Source organism: Bombus pascuorum, chromosome 9, assembly GCF_905332965.1.
Source record: "Bombus pascuorum chromosome 9, iyBomPasc1.1, whole genome shotgun sequence".
Lineage (NCBI taxonomy): Eukaryota > Metazoa > Arthropoda > Insecta > Hymenoptera > Apidae > Bombus > Bombus pascuorum.
In genome coordinates this window covers 3,750,499-3,772,679 of record NC_083496.1, presented here as the reverse complement: position 1 = coordinate 3,772,679, position 22,181 = coordinate 3,750,499, and the positions used below count along the sequence as shown (strand labels likewise).

The 22,181-nt window shown below is 43.6% G+C and overlaps 1 protein-coding gene across 7 annotated transcripts in view; it reads left to right on the top strand.

The window, feature by feature from the left end:
- LOC132910947 (lachesin-like) overlaps positions 1 to 12,739 on the top strand; it is a 279,347-nt gene extending 266,608 nt beyond the window's left edge. For all 7 annotated transcript variants that reach the window (XM_060967163.1, XM_060967160.1, XM_060967159.1 and 4 more), the window contains one exon: positions 10,574 to 12,739. In XM_060967163.1, coding sequence (XP_060823146.1) covers positions 10,574 to 10,683 — 110 coding nt within the window. In that variant the 3' untranslated portion in view covers positions 10,684 to 12,739. The remainder of the gene's footprint in view (positions 1 to 10,573) is intronic.
- The last annotated feature ends 9,442 nt before the right edge of the window (positions 12,740 to 22,181 follow it).

The window sequence follows — 22,181 nt, the reverse complement described above, 5'->3', positions numbered from 1 at the left end:
CATTTATTGGATTGGCAACTAAGTAATTGCGGATGTTGTCATTAGGTGGTAATAACAAAATCCGCAATGGCTTAGTTGCCAACCCGATAGATAGTTGTGACTATTAATACAGAAATATAGAAACGAAATATTTTGAAGCGAGTTCGAGCCGATATAACGGCAAGGGTAAAAGGGAGATGATCGATCGGCAAGGAAACAGAGCTCGAAGCGAAACCGCATACGGAAAAAAGGAGGATTAGAAAGGAATTCGCGCGAGTCTCATCGTCGACAAAGGACATCCGTAATACGCGTGTATATTTGCGCAGCGTGTGCAATATATAACGCAGTGGAGCGATATTAAGCGGCTCTCCCGCGTTCGGGGCCCCTCTTTCCGCATCAAACGGGAATTATGTTACAGCAATGAGGGCGTAACGACGAGCAAACGAGGCTGTTTGCGAAAGCAGCAGCCGAGTAAAATCGTCAAACGTTTCACCGAAAAATCGGGGATATAGAACACCGCACGCCGTCAGAAGATGTTCCATTCGCGAACGCTTCACTCGTTTCTAAAACTCCACTCGACTTTATCCCCAACCACCCCCTCTCTTTCTCTCTCTCTTCTTCACTATTTCTCCGTATCTCATTCTCTCGCCCCTTGTAAAATGTTTCTCCCGCGACGAGAATATTCCGACGAAACAATGAATGCTGCAACGGTTGAAAATCGAGACTCGGATTAATGAAGGGTATTGTTAGGGGAATTAGACGCGTATATGTACGATTGTGAAGAGCTTAATTGTTGAAAATTCTGTTATTCCATCGTCATGTTTGTTGCGTTTGAAGGAAAATCTTGGAGATCTTACAGCGCTGCTCGTCGTAGATCAATTAAAGCTGATTATGAAAGGAAAAACGAAATATCGGCTGCTGCCGTTTTAACGAGAAATTATCTCCGGTATAGGTATATTCTCCTCTCTTTTTTTCTCCCTCCGTTACATGGGTAATTTCCTCCGTTACATTGTAACAAGCAGATATTGTATAAGAGATGGTAACGATCTTTAACGCGACTTTGAGAGGTCTTTCGTTATAAATATCTTACGTGTCGTCGTATATGACGATTCTAAATTTCTTTGTTTCGTCGCATTAGCAAGAAGTTAAAATCATTTTCAGTTTAAACGAGACACCCTGTGCGTATCGTCGTGGCATTCTATACGAAACTAGACCATCTCGATCTGATCCATCGCGTGTCGAACGTTTCATATCAATCTGAAACGCGATTAAAAAGTATTGTGCCATTCAGACGAACTCTCGGATGAATCTGAAACGTTCGACGCGGTGAAAAGGTCCGTCCATGGAATTGTCGTGTAAAAATTCAACAAGTGACTAAAAAAAAAAATTGTCGATCTCCAAACAGGAGATCGAGTTCTTTATTTCCACACAATTTATACAATAATTAAATGATAAACCCTTTATAGTGTTTGCGGTTCGCAACGATAGACTTTTAATATTCAGACTGACTTGAATGATTTTGGATGATGAGAAGTATTTATATTCTTTATTCGTTGGAGTGGGAAAACACTCATGATAAGGTGCTTGGAATTTATCATCTTATCGCATAATTAGTCGAATTTCACCTGTGACAGAAGCGCGGCAAGCTAAATTCGCTCGACTGAATTTTCAGTCGTGAATTTGCCGAAAAAAACGGTCGCCACCGAGGCCGAGGAAGACACGGGTGGCGTTCTTGGACGCGGCGCGCGTTTAACTTCCGCCGGAAGGGCGGCTCGAGTGGCTTCGTGTCCGTTCGTCGCACGAGGAGTGCACTCTGGGAACAGTCGCGGCGTGAAACGAGCGTGGAAACGCTCGCGCGATTCCCATCCTCGTTTCGCTTCGTCCCACTTTCCCCTGGAGAATCCCGGTTTATCCCCGACAGACTGAGAAAAACGTTTCTTCCGCTTCGAAATCCTTTTGCCGAGCCCTCTGTTTCACCGCGCCGCGAAGTGGCGATCAAGGGAAGCGACGTTTCTGGCCGATTTTACGGCTTCCGCTTTTTCGATGTGCCTCGCGAACGTTTTCCGTGGCGCCTGGGGCTTGCGCGCGCGCCAATAGTCAGAGAAAGAGGAAGTGGCTTCTCGTCGCATCGCACGAAAGCCATGTTCTTATTGACTGGAAGCCTTCAGGTACGACGCGTATCAGCTTAGACGATTGGGTGTTATCGAATGGAAACAACAACGTTTCGTTTTCCGACAGAGTTTCCCGTGGCTCGTTGCCGAGATATTGCCGTCTTTGATCTCTATACCATCCGTTTATCGCGATTTAGAATAGCGTAGATCCCTTGCACGATAATCCTCCAATGATGTCTTCCGCAGCTTTACTAGAACACAGAGTTACAAATCTGATTCGATAGAATGGAATAACGTGGTACAGAATTTGGATCCATTTAACGATAGGGATTATTGTTATCGAATGTCTCGAAAGTTTGCTCGAGACTTCGATATCTCCGCTTCTGTGAATGCTCGAAAAGGTGGAAATAAAAATTGCTGCTTGATCGAAGAGATGGTAAGGATCAGTTTCGCCTCTTGACGATTGTACTTCAACGATAAACAAGGAACTACGATGTACGAGTTATAATAGAAAATACAAAGGTGTGTGCCAATTTACGTACGTTGAACGTGAATGGCGCGTTAATTAACTCGCAATTAGGTTTGTGTATCGAAGCAGACAGAGCGTGGTTCGATGGAAAATCGATGAAAATTTTAAGCCGAATAGGAAAGAGAACGCGAAGGTAATAAGATCGACCTGTATAGAGATGAAATACGCGATAGATTAAAGAAATGTTGAAAAGAAGATGAGAAAATATCGTTAATGGAAAGAATTGTTCTAAAGCGTTAACGTCTACGAACTATCGGTCTTGCTGAAACTCGGTGCCGTGTTTATGCTGTCCAAACGGTGCATTAAGTCACGTGTACACACGTGATAAATGAACCAGCGAACGGTAGAGCTATTAGTCTTCGTTGTCACGAATTATGGTGGACAAAATTTGTAGAAGTACATATGTACGTTGGTAGACGGCCACGAGTTGTCCCGAAATGAGATACAGAGTGTCGCCGAGCATTTCAAGCGCGCCCGTATTTCGTCAGAATGCTCGTCTAAAAACCCTCCTCGCTATCGAGTCGAATATTAGCCTGGAAAAGTTCATTTTTTAACAGGGAAGAAGATAAAAAAGCAAAGGGCCATCCTTTTTCTTCTAAATTCGCGTAGACAGAAATAGATCCACGAGAATGGAGAAAAATGTGCGACTCGAATGAACTCCCGAGACCAAATCCACGTCGCAGATAATAAAATCTCGTTTCTCGGCGACGTAATTTGCGAGTCATATTTCCCGCGTACAGAACGATAGGGCTTCTGGTCCCCGATTTCGCTCGAATTCTTTTCGTTTCCTACGAAAAAATAGTGCGTGAACTCGGCCTATAAATATAAAAGGGATACTCCGTCATGGCAGAGGAAACGTGGTAAACGGGCCGTATAAAGGGAAAAGAAAAAGGAGAGACAGGATCGAGCAACCATCGCTTCGTTCAGGTAATTTCCTTGCGAGGTATAAAAGGGTCAACGAAGGATGCCTTCTAGTCTCTCGAGCTTTCCTGGATCTGTTGCCCTTCACATACGTAATGTATACGTCGACGAAGACGAAGCAACCCCTATAGAAATTCCACGTTTAGCCCCGGACATATATACACAGTAGACCAGTGGAAAGGGGATGGGCTTGATAAATGAATTCGTGGGTGATACGCGAGGAAAAACGTGGATCCTGATCTCGTTCTTTTCCAGCTGAGAGACTAAAGACACCTTGGGGCATGGCGAGAGCAGAAAGAAGAAACGACGATCGAAATACGTCTGGTTCCTAAGTGCACCATCGACCAACCGGAATCACGAATGTCTACATGCCGTAACAACGTCAGGCATTCGTGTTGTCGCGTGCTTCTTCCTGTCCACAACTGTTTAAGCCACTTTCGTGGCGAAGAGCAGAACGCTGTTCTTGCGCGAGGATAAATTATCCGGAGGAAATATCCAGAATTATAACCCTAATACTTCTTAAGTCTGTCGTGCGTTCGCGTGACTTACGAATAATAAATTTCGTCTGGTTGTAAGCTCGAGAACATAGTTTTGAAAAATAGCTTTTTACCCGATGGAAGTACGCTTTTTTAGCCTAGTTTTACGATCACGCAAAAAATACAGCTACTTTTGTCAAAACTAGTACCGACTTTCACGCAAGCGCGTATTGAAGTTTGATAGTTCTATCGTCGAGAACTCATTTCGCTTAGTGGAGTGATTTTTTAGCTGTGGAAAGATCGTGGTCCTAAATGATGGTACCACATCGATTTAACTTCTGCTTCTGATATCATGCGAATATAAAAATGACTCGTATCGCGTGACAAACGACGTCGTTGCTAATTCGATATTTCTCTTTGTCTGCCACTCGTCGAATGCACGACACGGTTTATCCTAAATCATCCCATAGTTGCGTAAACCGAAGTTGCATATTTTTGCCGTTCGTGAGATGCATTTTCCTGCATCGCGACGAGTCACCGGAACATTCCGCTGACTCAGTCGCTGCCGATAGTCCGCGACCATTAAAACAACAGCACGTTAGAAGTAACTTTAGACGTCGCAAATTGCACGTGCCACAAGTGCCGAAGCACTTTAGAGAGATCCACTCCCTGCGTCGCCTCCGTCCTGCTTTCTCGTTCTCACACTCCTGCGCTTGTCTCTCTATCTATCCGGTGCCGATATATAACCGATAACTCGATAACCTTCTTATTCCCTTCGACCTCGTTTCCCCCGCCCATCGATTTACAACGTTATAACTGGCCTCGTCTTGTCTCTTAAAGTTGACGGCACCGCGGCCGATCTTCCAAGAGAAAGAAAAAGACGGAAGAGAAAACCTCGTCGAGGCTGCCTTTCCCTTAACGTCGCGTTTGATTTTCGCAAATTCACCGCGTTATGACGTTCGATATGCGTACTACACGCTATTTACGTTGCAACGAAATATAAATTGCAACTGGATGGTAAACGACGTACGTAGATTTCCGGTGGTACGTTAGATCGTAAATCAGTACGGCTTATGTCTCGATACGATCGCCGCTATAAGCTCATCGCGCGACTCCTCCCTTTCGACGTGCCGGAAGGAAAAAGAATCACCTCTCACCTCATTTTTCTACACGAGATCGTCCGTGTACCGTGATACTTGACAACGCTTATCTAAATGTTCCGTTGGAAAAACGTCGGAAGAATCATTTTGTTTGATCGGAGATTATTCTATTCGAAGATTAATCGCGTAGATCTCATCGTTTAACTTCAGGTGCGATACGATGTTGAATTACGACTGAAATCGTAATCGATGCGAAAAAATGCAATAGAATGCACGCTGATATATACGGAGAATAAAGAAATAAAATTCATTGGTTGAGTGGTGTGTGGTTGTAAGTTTTCGTTAGGCAAAAGAAAGAAGGAAGGAAAAAGGGTGAGGGCAGGACGAAAAAGCGAACCGGTGTCGGCCGATAAAAATGTTTGCCACTGGCGTTACGTTAGGCGACCAAAGTTTCCCTTATCGTTGATTAAATTAGCGATAAGGAAGTTCGAGCGTCGTTTTAATGGATCGCAAAAACGGAACGCGAGATAGGAGCGGACGTTACGAAAATCGATGACTCGGCTAATCCACTTTTTACCCCCTCGTTTTGTACCGTTCCCTTTCGACGTTTCAAACATCCAACGAATTTCGTCGGTTACGATGGATTTTCGAGGAAAAGAGAAAAGAATGGGTAAAAAAAAAAAAGAACGAGAGGAAATAGAATTCGAAAGTTTCAGTTTCACCTTCGATCGGTTTGACGTAGAAATATCGCGAAAGAAGAAGTTAACGCGGTATTAAGTGACGTTTAGAGACAATGTTCGTGAAAAAGAACTGACGTATTGACAAAACGACAAACATTAACCGTTCGCGAAGGATTCCGATTGGCTTTGAATTGGCGAACTTTTAGCCGGAAAGGAAACAGAAGGGGAACAGAAATGGATCGAGGCCGATGATGATAAATCTACGCGGACGCCGAGGTGTCATCGAAAAATTTCACGGCTTCGCCAGCGCGACACCTGTCGATATCGAGACGTTACATTAAAATTCACCGGCATGCACCCGGATTAACCGAGATTCTTCGCGACGTAACTTCCAGTGGCTTCGAAAAAGCACCGCGAAATCGCATCAACCCACACGCGGCCAATTTGCTTTTTTCCATGAATAATTCCGCCATGAATCTTCGATCGTCGCCGTGCAACTGAATGAAGGGTAACGCGTATGAAATACCAATATTGAAACGTCCCTGCGTATCGTGCAAGAGAAATATTGAAATCTCTCTGGGGAGAAGTTTTAGCTTTTTCGTCCGCCTTAGTGCAAAAACGTATCTATCACGCGAACGTTAAAAGTATCCGTTTCACAATGGGAAATGAATTTAACGAGGATGACGTTCCAGAAAGGAAATGGACTAAAAATTGTCGAAGCTGTAGAGCAAGGAGCAAAGTTGCTACTTGAATTAGAGTAGTTCGGGTATCTCGGAAAGTCTCGAAGAAGTATCTTCGAGAACTACGTAACATGGAATCGAACTGGATATTACACGAGTGAAAAGAGAAAATGTCGTGGCTTCCACGAAGAGGCAAATAAATCGCATAATCGATATTTGAAAAGTAATAATATCGTAGGAAGGGAATACAATTGAGCAATTAACGTCAAGTTAACTGAAATCAGAGGGTGGTAATAATCGTGGTAATAAACACGCCCGGTCTCATTGTTCGATCCAGACACTCGTTCTTCGTATCGACGGCTGTCGATATCGTAGCTCGGCATTAAAATTCACGGTGGCGTTTTCCGATTTAGCGAGAACCTTCCAAGCGACGTCGTCTCTCTATCTCGGCTAGGTGCATCGAGTTTACGTCGTCGTCGTCGTCGTCGTCGTCGTCGTCGTCGTCGTCGTCGATGATGGTGGTCTTGCCTGGTCGTCGGCAAGCTTGTTACTTTGCATTTGCGAACGACGCTGTCCGACATGCTCTATGAAAAATACATAATTCAGCCAGAAGCAAAGTGTCAATAATAATACCTATATCTGCGTTCCAGTCCAGTGACCGACGATATTTCAGAATGTGCCCCGGTCACGGACACGCGCCACGGGCCATTTTATTTCGCGATATAATGCTTGACTCCTCGTCCTTCTTACCGTCTGACATATTGGTCGCGATAGCGAGTAATCCGTTACGTCAGTCCGTATCCGCGATAAGAACGCCGCACGGACCCCTCTTTCCTCTTCCTTCATCCTCTTCATTCTCTCTCATCTTTCCCTTTTTTTTTCCTTTTTTCTACCCTCTCCTTACTCTCTCTTCCCTTCTTCGTTTATTCGTCTCTCTATACTCTTCCACCCCCTCTCTATCCATTTCTCTCCCAACGTTTTCGCTCTTCTGCCTCCCTCCCACTTCGTTTTATTTTCCCACCCCGAACCCGTTGCTTTTCTCATTTCGCCTCTTTGTGCTTTTCGTTTCGTCTGTTTGTCCCGTTTCTTTGTTCCCTTCTCGCGTCTGTCCCTCTTTCCACGCGCGTGCCTCTCCTCTCCGCCCCTCTGTTTCTCTCTCGTTCACCTCTTTTTCAACAATCTACCCCGAGCCACGATGGAACGGCCAATATATTTGCAGACGCAAAACTTGCAGCTAGATTCGCGCCGGCGTAGCGAGAATACAGTGCGCCGCATGGAGAACGTGATGCAGATCAACGATAAATCAGACGGCGAGCGGCCATGTAAATAAAAATCTTACGAAAAAGAGGAGCTAGTAGAGAGGGAAGAATGAAGCTTTTTGTGCGAAAGGGTGCCACTGGCTGTCATTTCGGTCGGCATCCAATTTGAAATTTTTCATCGGCCGATAACCGATACGCGGCTCGATTTGTAATTTTGTCCGCGATCAAGAAGCCCCATACCGCGGTCCCCGAACATTCGACGAATCCAACGATTCGACGTTATTTACCCGATATATTCCCCATCCCCTATATCCCTCTATTCGTTCCTCGAAATCTCTGGATTATTTATAACTCTATTTGCTCCATTCGAACGAACCCGAGATAAATAGTCCAGACGCGATAAATTACGTTTCACAAGTTAGCTGGCGCTTAATTCGTCCCTACGGGAGCCTTGCTTCCACTTGAGATTTTTAAGAAAGGCAACGCGAAGTCGAATATATTCGAGGTTCGCTAAGAGACAGTTCAACTTTGTACTCCATTGACAAATTGTTATTTCTATTCTCGTCGACGAGAAACGAAAAAGACGAAGAACCGCCTGTACAAATTGATCCATAGATATTTGTGATCTGTTCTTCTTCGAAAAATTACCATTCGCTTTCCAAAGGCTTCGCTGCGATAGCATTCCAAATTTCCTAGTCGATCGTATAAATATCGGAAATTCTCACGGTGCGGATAATTTAAATATTCGAAGCTCGACGCTATCGGACTAAATATGAGAAGAAAAAAGGGAACACCGCGTGCAAAGTTTGCGCGACAAAAACGCGCGTTTCCTCTTTCACCCCTTCGATTTAGTGGCACGGAACGATGAAGCGACTCGAACGCCTGATGCCGCATATAAACAGAAAGAAACGCGAGGGACTCTCGCTGTCAAGCTGACAGGTAATTCACAGCGCGGAAGGCAGGTTCTTCTGGCGGTAACTTTGATTTCGTGACCCTTCGACGAGACTGTCGCGAATTTGAGAAGAAACGAGTGGCAGTTCCGTGACAACCGGCTGAAGATCGACCCTTATTTCTCTTTCTCCCTTTTCTGCTTTAAATTAAACCGTGTTGCTTCTACAGCATGAAGACACTGTAAGTTTTCTTAAAATTTCAATATCGTCGAGCAACGCGGGGGTGGGAATTCATATGGACGACGAATAATCGAGAACCGGGAGAATATTTATGCTAGAGTATTGGCAACTGAATGGAGAATGATTCAGAGAATGCAGGTTGAAGTTTCGTATATACGGTGATACGTGAATATTTTGATTATACCCGATAAGAATGTCTATTGTGCATGCGAGATTTATAAGAGTGCATTGAATACGAGGAACAATAAGAAAAATTGGTAGCGAAAATTGAAGTTGAGCGAAATAAGGTTCGAGAGAATGGAATCGTGCGGAATAAATTATTCTAGAATTATCATTATTGTTTTTCTATTGTATCGTTTTATTATAATTCCATGTATTATTTTACTTTATATTTATCGAGTAAAAAATTGCCCGCGATCCAACGTCGTACAAATTGTTTTTCGATAAAAAATAACCTGTATACTTTAGAAATATTCTAGAAATACGTTGAAAAAGGGGTTGTTGTAAAGAGGAAAAAGAATTCGAATACGATAACAAGCGTTTTGTTCGTACAATCATCTGAAACGCGAACGAAAGCATAGCAGAAATTTTATTTAAGACCGACATCTTCAACAGAAGAGAATTTAGGTGTAACATCCGTGATAGAAGAAACGTTCTCGTCGTTCTACCGAGGAAGGCTGTATTTATTGGAAAACCAATGAGATCTTGGTCGTTGCACGAGCGAGCTTAGATCAGAGATAGCACGAAAGAAACACCCGTGGGATTTTAGACGAAAAAGTTCCACTCGAAACTCTTCGCTTTCTCCGTTGCTTAGACGAGTTTTCTGGGACAAGTTTTCGCCCGGCGATATCGTTCTCCGCGTATGCCGTCGCACACGCGACGAGTATTTCGAAAATCCGTTCCTCTACTTTAAATGTTAATTTAAATTCTGTACGACGCGACTTTCTGCCGATGACCGAAGGCTTTGAAAGAGTCGAAACATTCGTTCGAGCATAAATACCGGCTCGTTTTATTCGTTGTAGAGATAAAACAGTATTCGAATAATTTTGTCACAGCGACGAGAACGAGAAATGTTTGAAATACTTTTCGATCGCCGGTTGTAATTCAGCCGCGACCGAGATTCCGCGGTAGCGCGAAATTTTAAACGGCAAATGCTCGAATAGAATTCCATTTTGACACCTAATTACCGCGATAATAAGCTTTGGAAATTAGGAACGTCTGCTGACCACACGAGCTACGGTGCATGATTAACGTGGCCAGATTTACGCGTAAGCCAATGACTAAACCGTAATCTACAGGGACTCGAGTCGTGTAACCGGAAAATTATAATTCCCTCGCTCCCGTTCCCTTATGGATGGATTTACCCCGTTTACATCGTCGCTAAACAACGATGAATTCTATTCCGAGTACGTCCTTGTAGATTCATATTCGTAGCTCGCGTAGAATTTTCCAGGCTCTCTGTTCCAATAGCGTAAGAACAATCGAATTCCAAAGGAGTAATTCTCTTGGCTTCTCGTTCGAAACGAAATTCCCGTGGTCCTGTACGATCGTCTTGTATACGACGCATAACCGGAACGTGTAAGAGACACACACGAACAGACAGGTGCACTCTACATCTTTTTATCCTGGAATAGAAGCACGGCACTCAGCCGGCTGCGAGCGCGTAAGGCGGCTACGAAGTAACGAGGAAAATGCATTTCTGTTTCAGGAAGCGCGTACATCATAAGATGGAGTGCCCCGCAACTGATGGTGGTAGCGGTGCAGTATATCCTCACGGGGCCCTATATGCCCCCGTACGTGCCCCAGACGGCGAATTAGGAGATGAACCACGAAAAACGTGGACCATGTTCGTCCAGGACGTTCTGTCGCGCCCTGTGTACGTGTGTCTGACCTTTGCATCTCGATCTACTTGCAGCGGAGAGCCGCGCTCCAAAATACGATGCATCTACGAAATACGATGTTAGCGTGTCGAACGTAATCTATCAACGAGACGAACGCGAGGTTTTTTATTTTTTTTTTTTTTTTTTCGTTAATGGCAATTTGATAGGTAGGATAGTAAAAATAATAAGGAAATAATTTTGCGCTAGGATATATTTAGAACAATTATTTGTTCTATGAAAGGAACGAAACGATATGTTGGATTAATATTTGCGATTAGATTGACGGTTGATGCGATACATTAGCGGAAACAGACGAAATTATTTGTCAGCCGGGTTGTATACCTTTAATTGGATTGTTAATCGCAATCGAATATTAATTAGGATAATTGAATTATGTATCGGCAGCCGCTGGATTACGGGCTTAATTAGCATCAGATATTTATTGTGAGGTGAATTATCTTGGTAAATTATTTGTCGGAAGTAATGACGTATGAACAGGAAACGAACCGTTTTCCAGCAGCAATATGACGTTGCACCACGAGCCTGTACTTAATCGATGCAATTAGAGAGAAATTTATATGGTGCTCGTCGACGTCTTTCGAACTTTTATCTTTACCTCTATACAGTGTTTTATGGTAATGATTTACAAGCATACACGATGGCATGCAATTTTCATAATTCTATCGTTCGAGAACTATGCGAAACCGTAGCAGAGAATCGTAATGAAAATCGATAATATTTACGTTGTTTCGATGGTCCGACATAAGGCAAGGGATAACAGTCCCGGCCGACGTGAACTCTTCCTTCTTCTACAATTTGCAAGAAATGGGAAACTAACTCGATCTTTGAAAATTTGAAATAAAGTTGCAAATATCGAGCGAAGCAACATCGTGACGAGATAAGTCAAGGGTAAAATATGAGTAAAAAAAGAAAAGAGAACAAGACAAACGTTGGAGCTCTAGGAAAACCATCTCCAGGTCTTTTCATCGAAATACTCCGGGGTTAACACGTAGCGCGATAAATTCCGAAAACAATCAAACTCGCCGGAGCTCGACCGCCTTTCTCCCCAACGCTCAAAATGATAAATCTGTCCTATGAGAGTACATACTTGGCGCAGGTGAACAAAACAGACCGAACTGTGGATTCTCCTTGCGATGCGCGAACGTTTTCCATGTTGCCTCGTTCGACGTTACACAGAGAACACACGATATCGCGTCAATTAAAACGGTATCGCCGTTCCAATTGAGAAAAAACGCGATGTTGTTCGATAAATCTCGCAGATTACGCGATCAACCGGAACGGGAAAAAGGAAGAGGAGGTGAAAAACCGAAGAGAGAAACACGACGTGGCCGCGATCAGAAACAAGATGTCCCTAAAGACAGGGGAGGTACGTGCGTAGGTTGCGTAGGAAAGTCGCTGAATGGAATCTGCGAAGCCGGAGACTTTTCAAGCGCGACCAGGAAGTAGCATTCAAGTAGATAACTCTCGAGGGAGAGAAGGGGGAATTTGATTAATGCTTCGGCACGTGAAAAATGGCGCTCGCGTCCTCGCGAGCGAAATCACGAAGGTTGGCAGGAACGTAACGATGGTTTTCGTGATATTTTAAAAACGGTCGCCACCGGAGAATCCAATTATCGAAACGGTTCGTTGGATCGTTGCTCGACGGCGGAAACTTGGTTCTCGTTTCTCAAAAAATTTCACGAACCTCGGCAACTCGCTGATTTTCCTCCCGACTCGCTTCAACTTTCACAAATTTCATCTCATTTTCTCCTTTTTTTTATTTTCGTTCACTCTCATATTTTTCACCCGTTTTGCAATTTTTCCTTTTTTCCTGATTTTCCGATTAATATCAGCGCAAATATTAATGCGTACCATCGCGTCGGTCGAAATTAATTTCTTCGTTGCGTTTTAATTCACGGGACGCGTTGAAAATTCCTCGATGAATGGGGCATCCGGCGTTCGAATTTCGTGCTGTTTCATCGACAACTCTGGCCCACGGATGGCGTTGCTAATTTATCGAAATACATTAAAAATCCATGCCGCGATCGTGAATGATACACGAAGAGGAAATTGAAACGAAACAGGCTCGCTTCTAATTTTAACGCGACAAAAGTGTCGTTGGAGTGGCCGGTGAAACATCGCATGAAGCCAGGCCGCGCGTTTTCCCTCGGCGCGCTCGTGCCTGACGCGCTCTCAAAGGCCGAAATTACTATGATTTCCAAACGAACGTATTAATACCCGTGGCTCCCTGTAATTAAGAAACTTTCCATTACCGATCGTGTAATCGGCACGTGACATGTAATTGGGTTTCACGATATCGTCTGTGAGAAGCTGCCAAATTGAAATACGCTAGCCGCTCGAATTAATTACCGAAAGAAGACACAAAGACATCAAACGACACGGAGAATTCAATTCCCGGGCGTGACTGGCGAACGAATCGTCTACCAACGTCGATGTAGGCCCCGGTTAATCGAAAAACGTTGATTCGTAGGCTGTCAGAGACGGCCGTGAATTCGAAATCGAGCTAACGTTTCATAATCCAGTCGGTAACGAAACGCAAATATTAATAACCGGCCAGGTGCTTTGCCAGTAATTTAATTTCACGGAGCCCAATAACGAAATATCGGCTACTCGACGATGAAAATTATAAAACGATTCATATCGCTAGTACGAAAAATTTGTTCGCATCTCGAGGCTCTCTGGCCTTCTACGTTATCGCGAAACACGTTCCACGACGTATTCGTTTCCGTTGTCGTTTGTTGGTTTCCGGAAATCGTACGACGTCGTAAAAATTAAAGCCTAGCTTCGGCCACGGATTCTATTTCGCCGCTTTGGAACGACGAAACGTTTTCGTTGCAAGGAAAACCAGGTTGAAAAGTAAGGGAACAGAGGCTACGCCATGGAATTAGTAGCAATAGCAGCAGCAACAGTAGTAGTAGTAGGCTGGTTGACGCATAATTCTGCTTCCGGACGAATCGGTAGAAACCATTTGTGTGTCTGGTCTGGATAACTCCGTTCGTCGGTCACGCAAGCGGCTCAGGGAAGCCAGTATGAAAAGTTTCGATCGCGCGAAAAGGGCTTCGATAAAGTATCATTCGGTCGGAAAGTCTTGCAACTGGAAAGTTGGCTCACTTCGAAATTGAAAAGTTCCCTTTTATCGGTGATACCGACGGTACGGTGGTATCTTCCACCGAATACCGAGATCCTGGAATAAAGATTCTTCGAAAACATCGACATAAAAAAGAAGGAAAAACGGAAGATAGAGAGAGAGGGAAAGAAGAGAACGAAGAAGCAGAGAAACGTGATTTCTTGTTTAATGTACGAGAACGAGAGATAAAGCGCGGTGGAAACTCGTACGCGATACTCGAGGAAATTTCCTTGGAAAACCGCGAGACGACTGATTCGAGCATCGAGAAACGTTCAACGGCTTGGTCTCTGTTTTCGGATTAGCATTTAAATGAAATGGCGAATTAGTGCGCCGTTTTAGATTTATCTTTCACGAGCGAGCGTCGTCAACGCGGCGCCACGCAAAGCTTCGACGCAGTCGAACGGCAGACTCGTTCGAATTCGGACCACGAACCAACCGAACAGCTACATTATACGATCCTCTCTACAGTTCTGCTGTAATTACCACCGCCGCCAACGATTTAATCAAGACATCTCTATTTACCTGCTCGCCGTAAAATATTCTAAAATATCTCCATTCAAATTTCCAATATTATGCAAGATATCCGCCTAAATTTCCTTTAACTGAGACAATCACGGATTTTCTACGAAGATATCATCGCGACTGATCGATTACACGGATCGGGACAACGAATTAGGCCAACAGCTTTTCGGCGTTTGTCCGTGTCGAGGAGATTCCTGGCCAAAACGGGTAGACGCTCGTCACGCAGGGGAAGAGAACAAGCATTCAGATTCGAACCACGAAACAGCGCGCACGGGCGAAATATCTCACGCCAATATAATTGTACGCGTTTCAGAGGTATCATTTCGTAATCTATGTAGTCCTGGTCGGATGGGGGATTATGTTAAGCGATGCGTGAGCGGCCACAGTCCACGGCAAGCCAGGCGTAACAGAGATACTGCTCGGTGACGTCGTTACACGCCACGGGTGTATTGCCGCGTCCGCGGCCCGTGCACGCGCCGATAGAATACACACCTCCCTATTTAGATGCGTGCACGGATAGGAGCCGTGTATCGTCTGGTGCACGCGCGACATGAATTTTATTCACAGCTCCCTCTCTCTCTCTCTCTCTCTCTCTCTCTCTCTCTCTCTCTCTCTTTGCCAGCCGTTATTCTATTTCACGGCCGTTACACGAAATTAATACATCGATTGGCGGATGTTTCGTCGCACTGCTTCACCGATATTAAACGGCAATAGAATTACTCTACGAGATGATTCTGGAAATCAAAGAGTAGAGCAACGGAACGATGACACATATAATGTGACAGGCGACACAACGGAGTTGTAAAATTAGCGAGGAGTAAAATTGGTTCGTGTCATGGATGTCATAACGAGTGACAATAACAATCGACAATACACGGAGGGCACAGAAGCCGATCAATGTCAGTCTTTCATTAAGAATGATCTACGTCGTGCAAATACCTCTTACAATACGATATACGATCTTACATGGACCAACAGCGTAAATCACTTACTGCCACGCTTCTCTTACTGCCACTTTAATTTCTAACTGTACTGTAATCTAAGAAGATCGATTTCCATCGAAAAATTGCTATTACAAAACGCGTTATTATTGCAAGATTACGTAAAACGACGTAGAGTTCGTTAAGGCTGGTCGAAGTTAGCTCTAGTTTACGTAAGAACCAAGCCCTCGACGAGGCAAAGAATCCAGGTTATGTAAATTACCTCTTAAGTAGATGATAACCCAAACTTAACCCAGATTCGAGACACCGTTAAGGCTCTCTATCCTCCGCTCGTATCTTATCCTCGGTATATTATTTTTTGCGAGTCGCGATTAGTTGTCGATTACCAAGAGCCCACCGTTAAATTTCCCGTTATTCACCGCGACACGAACATCCGTTTCTCGTCGTGATCACGTCCGAAAACGTTCCCCCGTCCAACATGCATTCCGCGATGCAAAATAAACGAGAAACGCGTTCGCACGCGATCGCCGAGGCGCGCGTTTATCCTTCTGCATGCATGTCCGAAGGCAGACATCATGCTCGTTCACCGTGACACGCGGTCCGATTAATAAGCAGAAAATTGCAACAGTGCGAACAACAACGAAGCCGAGACTAATGGTCGTCCTCGTGGATCGTGCTTTTCTCTATGTTGAATTACAGAAAAGAGAGAAAGAGAGAGAGAGACAGGCAGACAGACAGACAGAGAGGGAGAGAACAGCTCGACGCTGTATATTTAACGTTCTCTGCTTTATATGCCAGCTAGATTGAAATTTAACGATTTTATTTAACGAGGAAATTTTATATTGGACGATCATTGAAATTTTTTATCCAGTTCGATGAATTTCAAAATTACTTCCGCTCGAGCGATCTTTCAATCCTTTCGCTTTAAATATATTTGTTATTTAACATTTTATACAAATCGAGCTCAATGACTATTATCAACCGCTGAATATGCTTCTTTGGGCGAAATTCAGGTCGAGTAAGAAGTTTATTCGGTCGCCGGATTATTGGTATTTAAACGTGTTGCGCGCATGATCAAACGTCGTGTATGTCGTGGACAGTGAAAAAAATTCATGGCTAATGTTCGCCTAATTGCGTTACAATAGAAGCTGGATCGATGTTATCGAGGTCAGTCAATTTGATTTCCGAGGAATCAATCGTATTTTCTAGTGCTAATATTAGAATATTTCATTTTGCAGGGAATTTACGACGAGTAATATTTTATATCGTCGCTTTCACGACACGGAAAGGTATTACTAATGCAATAACGCGCGGCACCGCGTAAATTTTATTCCGTTTCAAAGCGCAAATATGCCCGCTAATTCAATTTAAAATATATGTATTCGCAATGTTTTTTCGTTATATTAAATTCGTAATAACGTTTCGCGAACAATCATTTTGAACTTGGCCGTCTGACAGTTCTGTAGCTTCTCGAACCAAACGTTAATTTCAAATTAACGACGTAAAAGAGGGGAAACGATTCGGTGGATGAAACGATGGCACGAAGTGGTCGTTGCCGTCGAACTCGTTGAACAAACGTGAAAATTCGAAGCGGACTGAAAACCGACCGAGATCCGCACAATAATCAAAGGTTTACGTTTCCCTGGCAATTTATTGCCTTCTTTCTCGACCCACGCGAGAAAAAAGTTGAAAGTATTTAACTTTACTGCGAGATATCACGCGGAAATTTCTTTTCATCGTGGTATTCTCAAAGACCGGAGAAACTTTTACGAGCGACAGCCATGTTTAGTAAAGTCTCTGTTACCTTACAAAAATATCCTCTCGTCTATCTCCGATCAAAAAATACCGAAGTAAAAAGCAATTGCGAGAGAGAAACGAAGGCAACTTTGGTGGAACGTAAACCGATCCGTAGCTTTTTATTGCGGTAGAAATCTGCTGGGTTAGATCGTTTTGTTCCTCTGTAGGGAAACAAGAGCGCAGAATTTCGTGGAAATTACCGGGCTTTCAAAAGCGAGTGGCGAAACAAAAGGATCGATTTAAATTACTTGGCCAGCGTAAGCGTATTTGCATGATAGTGATTTTCGTGGTTGTGTACGAATCAGCATGATAATACTTCTGAGAAATGTAACAGACCGGAATCGGACAAGCCGCTGTATATATAATATGAAATCAGAGGTTAGAGAGATGGAAGGATAGGCACGATACGGTTAGAATCGGATTCTGTTATACATAATCTGTGTTACGGTCCGCGAACTCTTCTCGTCCGGTTTAACACGTGCCGCTCGTGGCAAAATTTACTGCCGCGAAAGTATTGTCTGCGAAACGCGTCCAATCTGTTGCTTCTTCCTTTGATTTCTTTCGTGACTCAGCCCCGATGAAATCGGTTAGCCGAATTTTATTTCACACCTGTGATCATTCAGATTGAATTTCTATATATACACGAGAAGCGAGATTCATTTACGAACCACGTCTAAAATTTCGTTTCGCTTATTCAACGTTAGAAGGAAGAAGGTTGGCTGTTATGAAATCCCGTTGAATTCGCAATTTGCATTATGCGAAATTTATTTTTAATAAAAATCAGAGACAGCTGGGAAATTTTTTAGTGGGACCGCGTTCGCGGGATTAATATGAAAAAAACTTGGCCGGGAAATATCTTTAAAATCCATCCGGAGTTTTAATCACCCACCGCTGCCGGCAGAACCAATAAAACTAACCCCATACATATCGAAACAAAACGAGGCCACTGTTCGTATTTCGTTATTTCATATTTACCGGAAAAACAGGATATCGGAGATTAAAGAGAGAAGCAGAGGCAGCTACTATGGAGAAATATCTTGTCTAGTTTCGATCGCGTAAAAAAAAATATAAAATGAGAAAAAACATTGAAAAATGCTCTTCGTGCAACTGGTATCGAATTTATATCGCTTTAAACGAATCGTCCAAGAATTTCTTACAAAATTCACCATCACCGTGTCGTTATCGCGAAACAGAAAGGAAGAACGAGAGACCCACGAATATTTAAATTACAAACAGCCTGCGAAATTCAACCCCCGCTGATCCTTATCGTTGTATACGCGGGGTACAACTGCATCAGGCGTCATAAATGTGTACTCGTTCCACCGAGAATCACGACGATCCCGTCAGAAACGCGAGCACACGCGGTGCTAGAAGAACGAAAGTTGGGTAGAAACGACAAAATGGTTTGGCGTTCTAAGTTGAAACGAGAGAGATAAAGAGAGAGAAAGTAGCGTTGATAAGGGTGAAAATGGAAGAGAGAAAGAGAGATCGTCGCACGGTGTGGGTGGAGAGATCCTGTTATACACAGTCTGTATCATCACTTTGCGATGTACTTGCGAGCTTTTCCCGCCTCGTTTAACACGGCCCATTCATAATAGGGTGACGGCCGTAAAAGTATTGCCGGTTATCGCAGCGGCCGCACCACGTACCTCGCCAAACATTGTCCGACCTCCGATTTACCACCTCTACTGAACCACGGAGGGACACCTATTGTCCTGAGTTACGATGCACCGAGGTTGCCGACCCACGGGCCGACACTTTTACGGGCAACCCCTGCGCCTCATAATTGCCAGATTGCTACGACAAAACTAGCTATCCTTTGCCTGTACACCTCTACAACTATCGGGGAATAACACGATAAATCTCGCTACCAGGACGCCGACACAATGCAGTCTGTCGTTTATATTAAATATCGTAACCGGGTAAGAATTACATCGGTAGATAGTCATTAATTACAACACGCACAGGTCGATTCCCATGAGTTTTTTTTACTTGCGTATTTTTTTTCTAATTTACATCGATTTTTCTGTCACCACGTAATACGAAATAAACGGAACGATTACTCTCGCGGTTACGCTTCGGTCCCTCGCGGTTCAAAGCGGAGCCGCACCGAATCGTCTTTACTTCTAACACGTAAAATAAATACTTTTGTATGAAGAGATTCAATCTCGTAGAAATATATCAACGTAAACGTTGGTTGGTTACGAAGATTTATATCCAGCCTGAGGATATTTATGCATTTGCAGGAAATTTAAACATGCGGAATATACATTAGTACGCGAAAATATACGAAACGTCCGATGCGAAGTATGCGTTATAACATTTAGAAAATTAATCGAGTCTCCGTATAAATTCCACCTGTCTATCCGATAAAAATATAAATTTCCATTAACATTCGCGATGTGTCCGCAATTATGGCGAAATTATGAACAGCCACTGAATTCAGCCTATCGAGTTACGAGCCTCTCACGATAAAAATGTTCACCGGCATCGTAAAGGCATAGAAAGCTTCCTACCTCTTTGTTTATCGTCGAGGCAAAAATCCAAACGTTGAAACGAGACGCACGTTGCAGACGTTTATCAAAGTCTTGTTGCATCACGATAATAGAAACGCTGCAAGATGTATGACGTTTAAGTTCCTCGGGGAACGGGCCGAAGAGACGGCTCTCGTCTCGCCTAATCGGAAAGTTTGATTTAAAGACGAAAGGTGGCCGCTTTGTCTTCCTGTCGATTTAAGGATAGCACGCAGCGTACTCGGAAGATCGGCGAGTTACGAGCCGAACTTCATCTACACGGGCCAAGTTTTCCGCGAACTTGGCGAATTTATTTCACGGCCGTATCAGACACGCTGATCCCTCGGAGCTTTCGAGGAGCTTTCAGATTCACATCGACCGACTTCCGCGGGAATGTTTCGAGTTTCCGGTGTTTCTCTACACCGGGACCGAACTTCTGTTCGACGAGCAGGCCGAGACACAGAGCAATCGTTCGGTCGTTAAAGCGTCGAAATCCCTTAACGTCGTTCACGTTTCGCAGTAAAGCTAAGAGAATTCCGGAACTATCCGTTTTATCAATTCCTGGATAAAAGCTGCCTCTCGCTGGCCCAACGATTGTCTCGAAATCTGCTTTCCTTTGTTACCATTTTTTCCTTTTCTTTTCTTTTCCTTTTTTTTTTTTTTTTTTTTTACAAGATCTATGAACCAATAGGAAAGACTTTTTACAACCGCGAAGAAGGAAGAGGCTACGCACGGCACTGTGTAAAAAACTTGGACCAAAAAGTGTGTTGTTTTTACAATTGAATATAAAAACAATGTTGATTCGTGATTTGGTAATTCGGCGCGAAAATATCGCTCGCTATTTCGTATACTATTCTCGTTCAATCTGACGGCAAGACGTACGAAAGTCGAAGATTTTACAGGCACACGAGAGAAGAAAATTGTACGATTGTTGTTGATTTGTAAGATCGTTAGGGAAAATTCCTCGTACCTACTCGTTTTCTGCCGAACCACTTTCAAAACGACATAGGTTTCCGAAGGAATCTCGTTGTTTCGCTAGACGGCTCTCCTTGCAAAGGTTGGCGCACAAATTGCAAATACAATTGCACCGATCCATCGATAGACAAATTGTGAAACAAGTTGAAAGTATTATTGCTTATACTTTAATGTATCGTTATATTATATCGAATGTTTTACGTAAGGACCGCGACTCGAGGTAAATAACACTTTCGGTGCTCAACGGGAGACGAACGAAGGTTTATAAATTATATTATTAGACGACCGAAAGTCCCCGAGGCAAAAGTACCTCGTGGACGAACAAAACGATCGAATCGAACGAAAATATTCGAGAGGATGCTTGAAACGGCCACCGTTTTGATCGTCCACGGGACGTAAGACGTAAGGTGAATTGTAAATAGCTCAGTGTATAAATTTCAGTTCCAGATTCATTGTATAAACATTATAAATAAAAGAAAGGGGGGAAGCGTGAATTCGCGTGAACCGTTCGTATCGATTCCCGGTCTTGAGAAACGTTCTCGATACGAGTTCGACGCGCGAAATCTCTGTAAATAATCGATCACATAAGAAGTGCCAAATACGTGAGTCATACATACATACATATATACATACAAGTATACGTATTATACATACATACAAGCATACATACATGCGCATAACACGTAAATACATGCACTTACGCTGCATACGAATCGAGAATCGCGCTCGTTTCCTGCAATAACAAACGAGCCGGGTGGATAACCCAGTCGATACCGAAAGTTCGGGAAGAGAGGGAGGAACGTGATAGAATAGCGGATATCCGGCTACGTTAGCCGGCTATTTGAATAATGAATGGCCTGCTGGTTCCCATGACCCTGTAGTCGAACACAGAAGGATTCGCGAATACGTCTCTCGCGATACTTACAGCCGTCTCCACTGATCCTGATTGTTTCTACTTCGTACGATTATATTTGAAAAGTTGCGTGCTAACGCTAGAATTACCAGAGCGGTCAAAATAGATCGACCCATGATTTTTCATATTAATCGTTATATTTTAAATGCTACGTTTCAGGAGATTTGTATATATAGCTTTTTTGGCAAATTATACGGATAAAGTCTTGCTCTTTGCCGTGTAACACGCATTTCTTCCTTCTCGTTCTTCGATTTCATCCTTTGTTACGAGCGTCATATTTTAATCGTCGGTGGTTCTAGTGTTAAAATAACTTGGTTAAGCGCGTAAATTGTTTCTCTTGGAGTATAATTAGAGCGGAAGCGAAAGAAACGATAGATGCAGCGTCTACGTTGATCAGAATCGTTCGTGAGCAGTTCGCGAACTGTTAATGTCGTGGACAGACCTTCCAGCGTCCTGTCTCCTGGATAAAACAGTATTCGCTATTCGCTTACGAGCTCGCTCGCACGTTCTCTCGCGAAAATCGCTGCATTGTCGACAAACGTGATTTACAATCTGTTGGCGAACTGTTGGCGAACGTCACTGTGAACGTAGCATAAGGTAAGAACACTACGTTCCTTCCTACTTTCT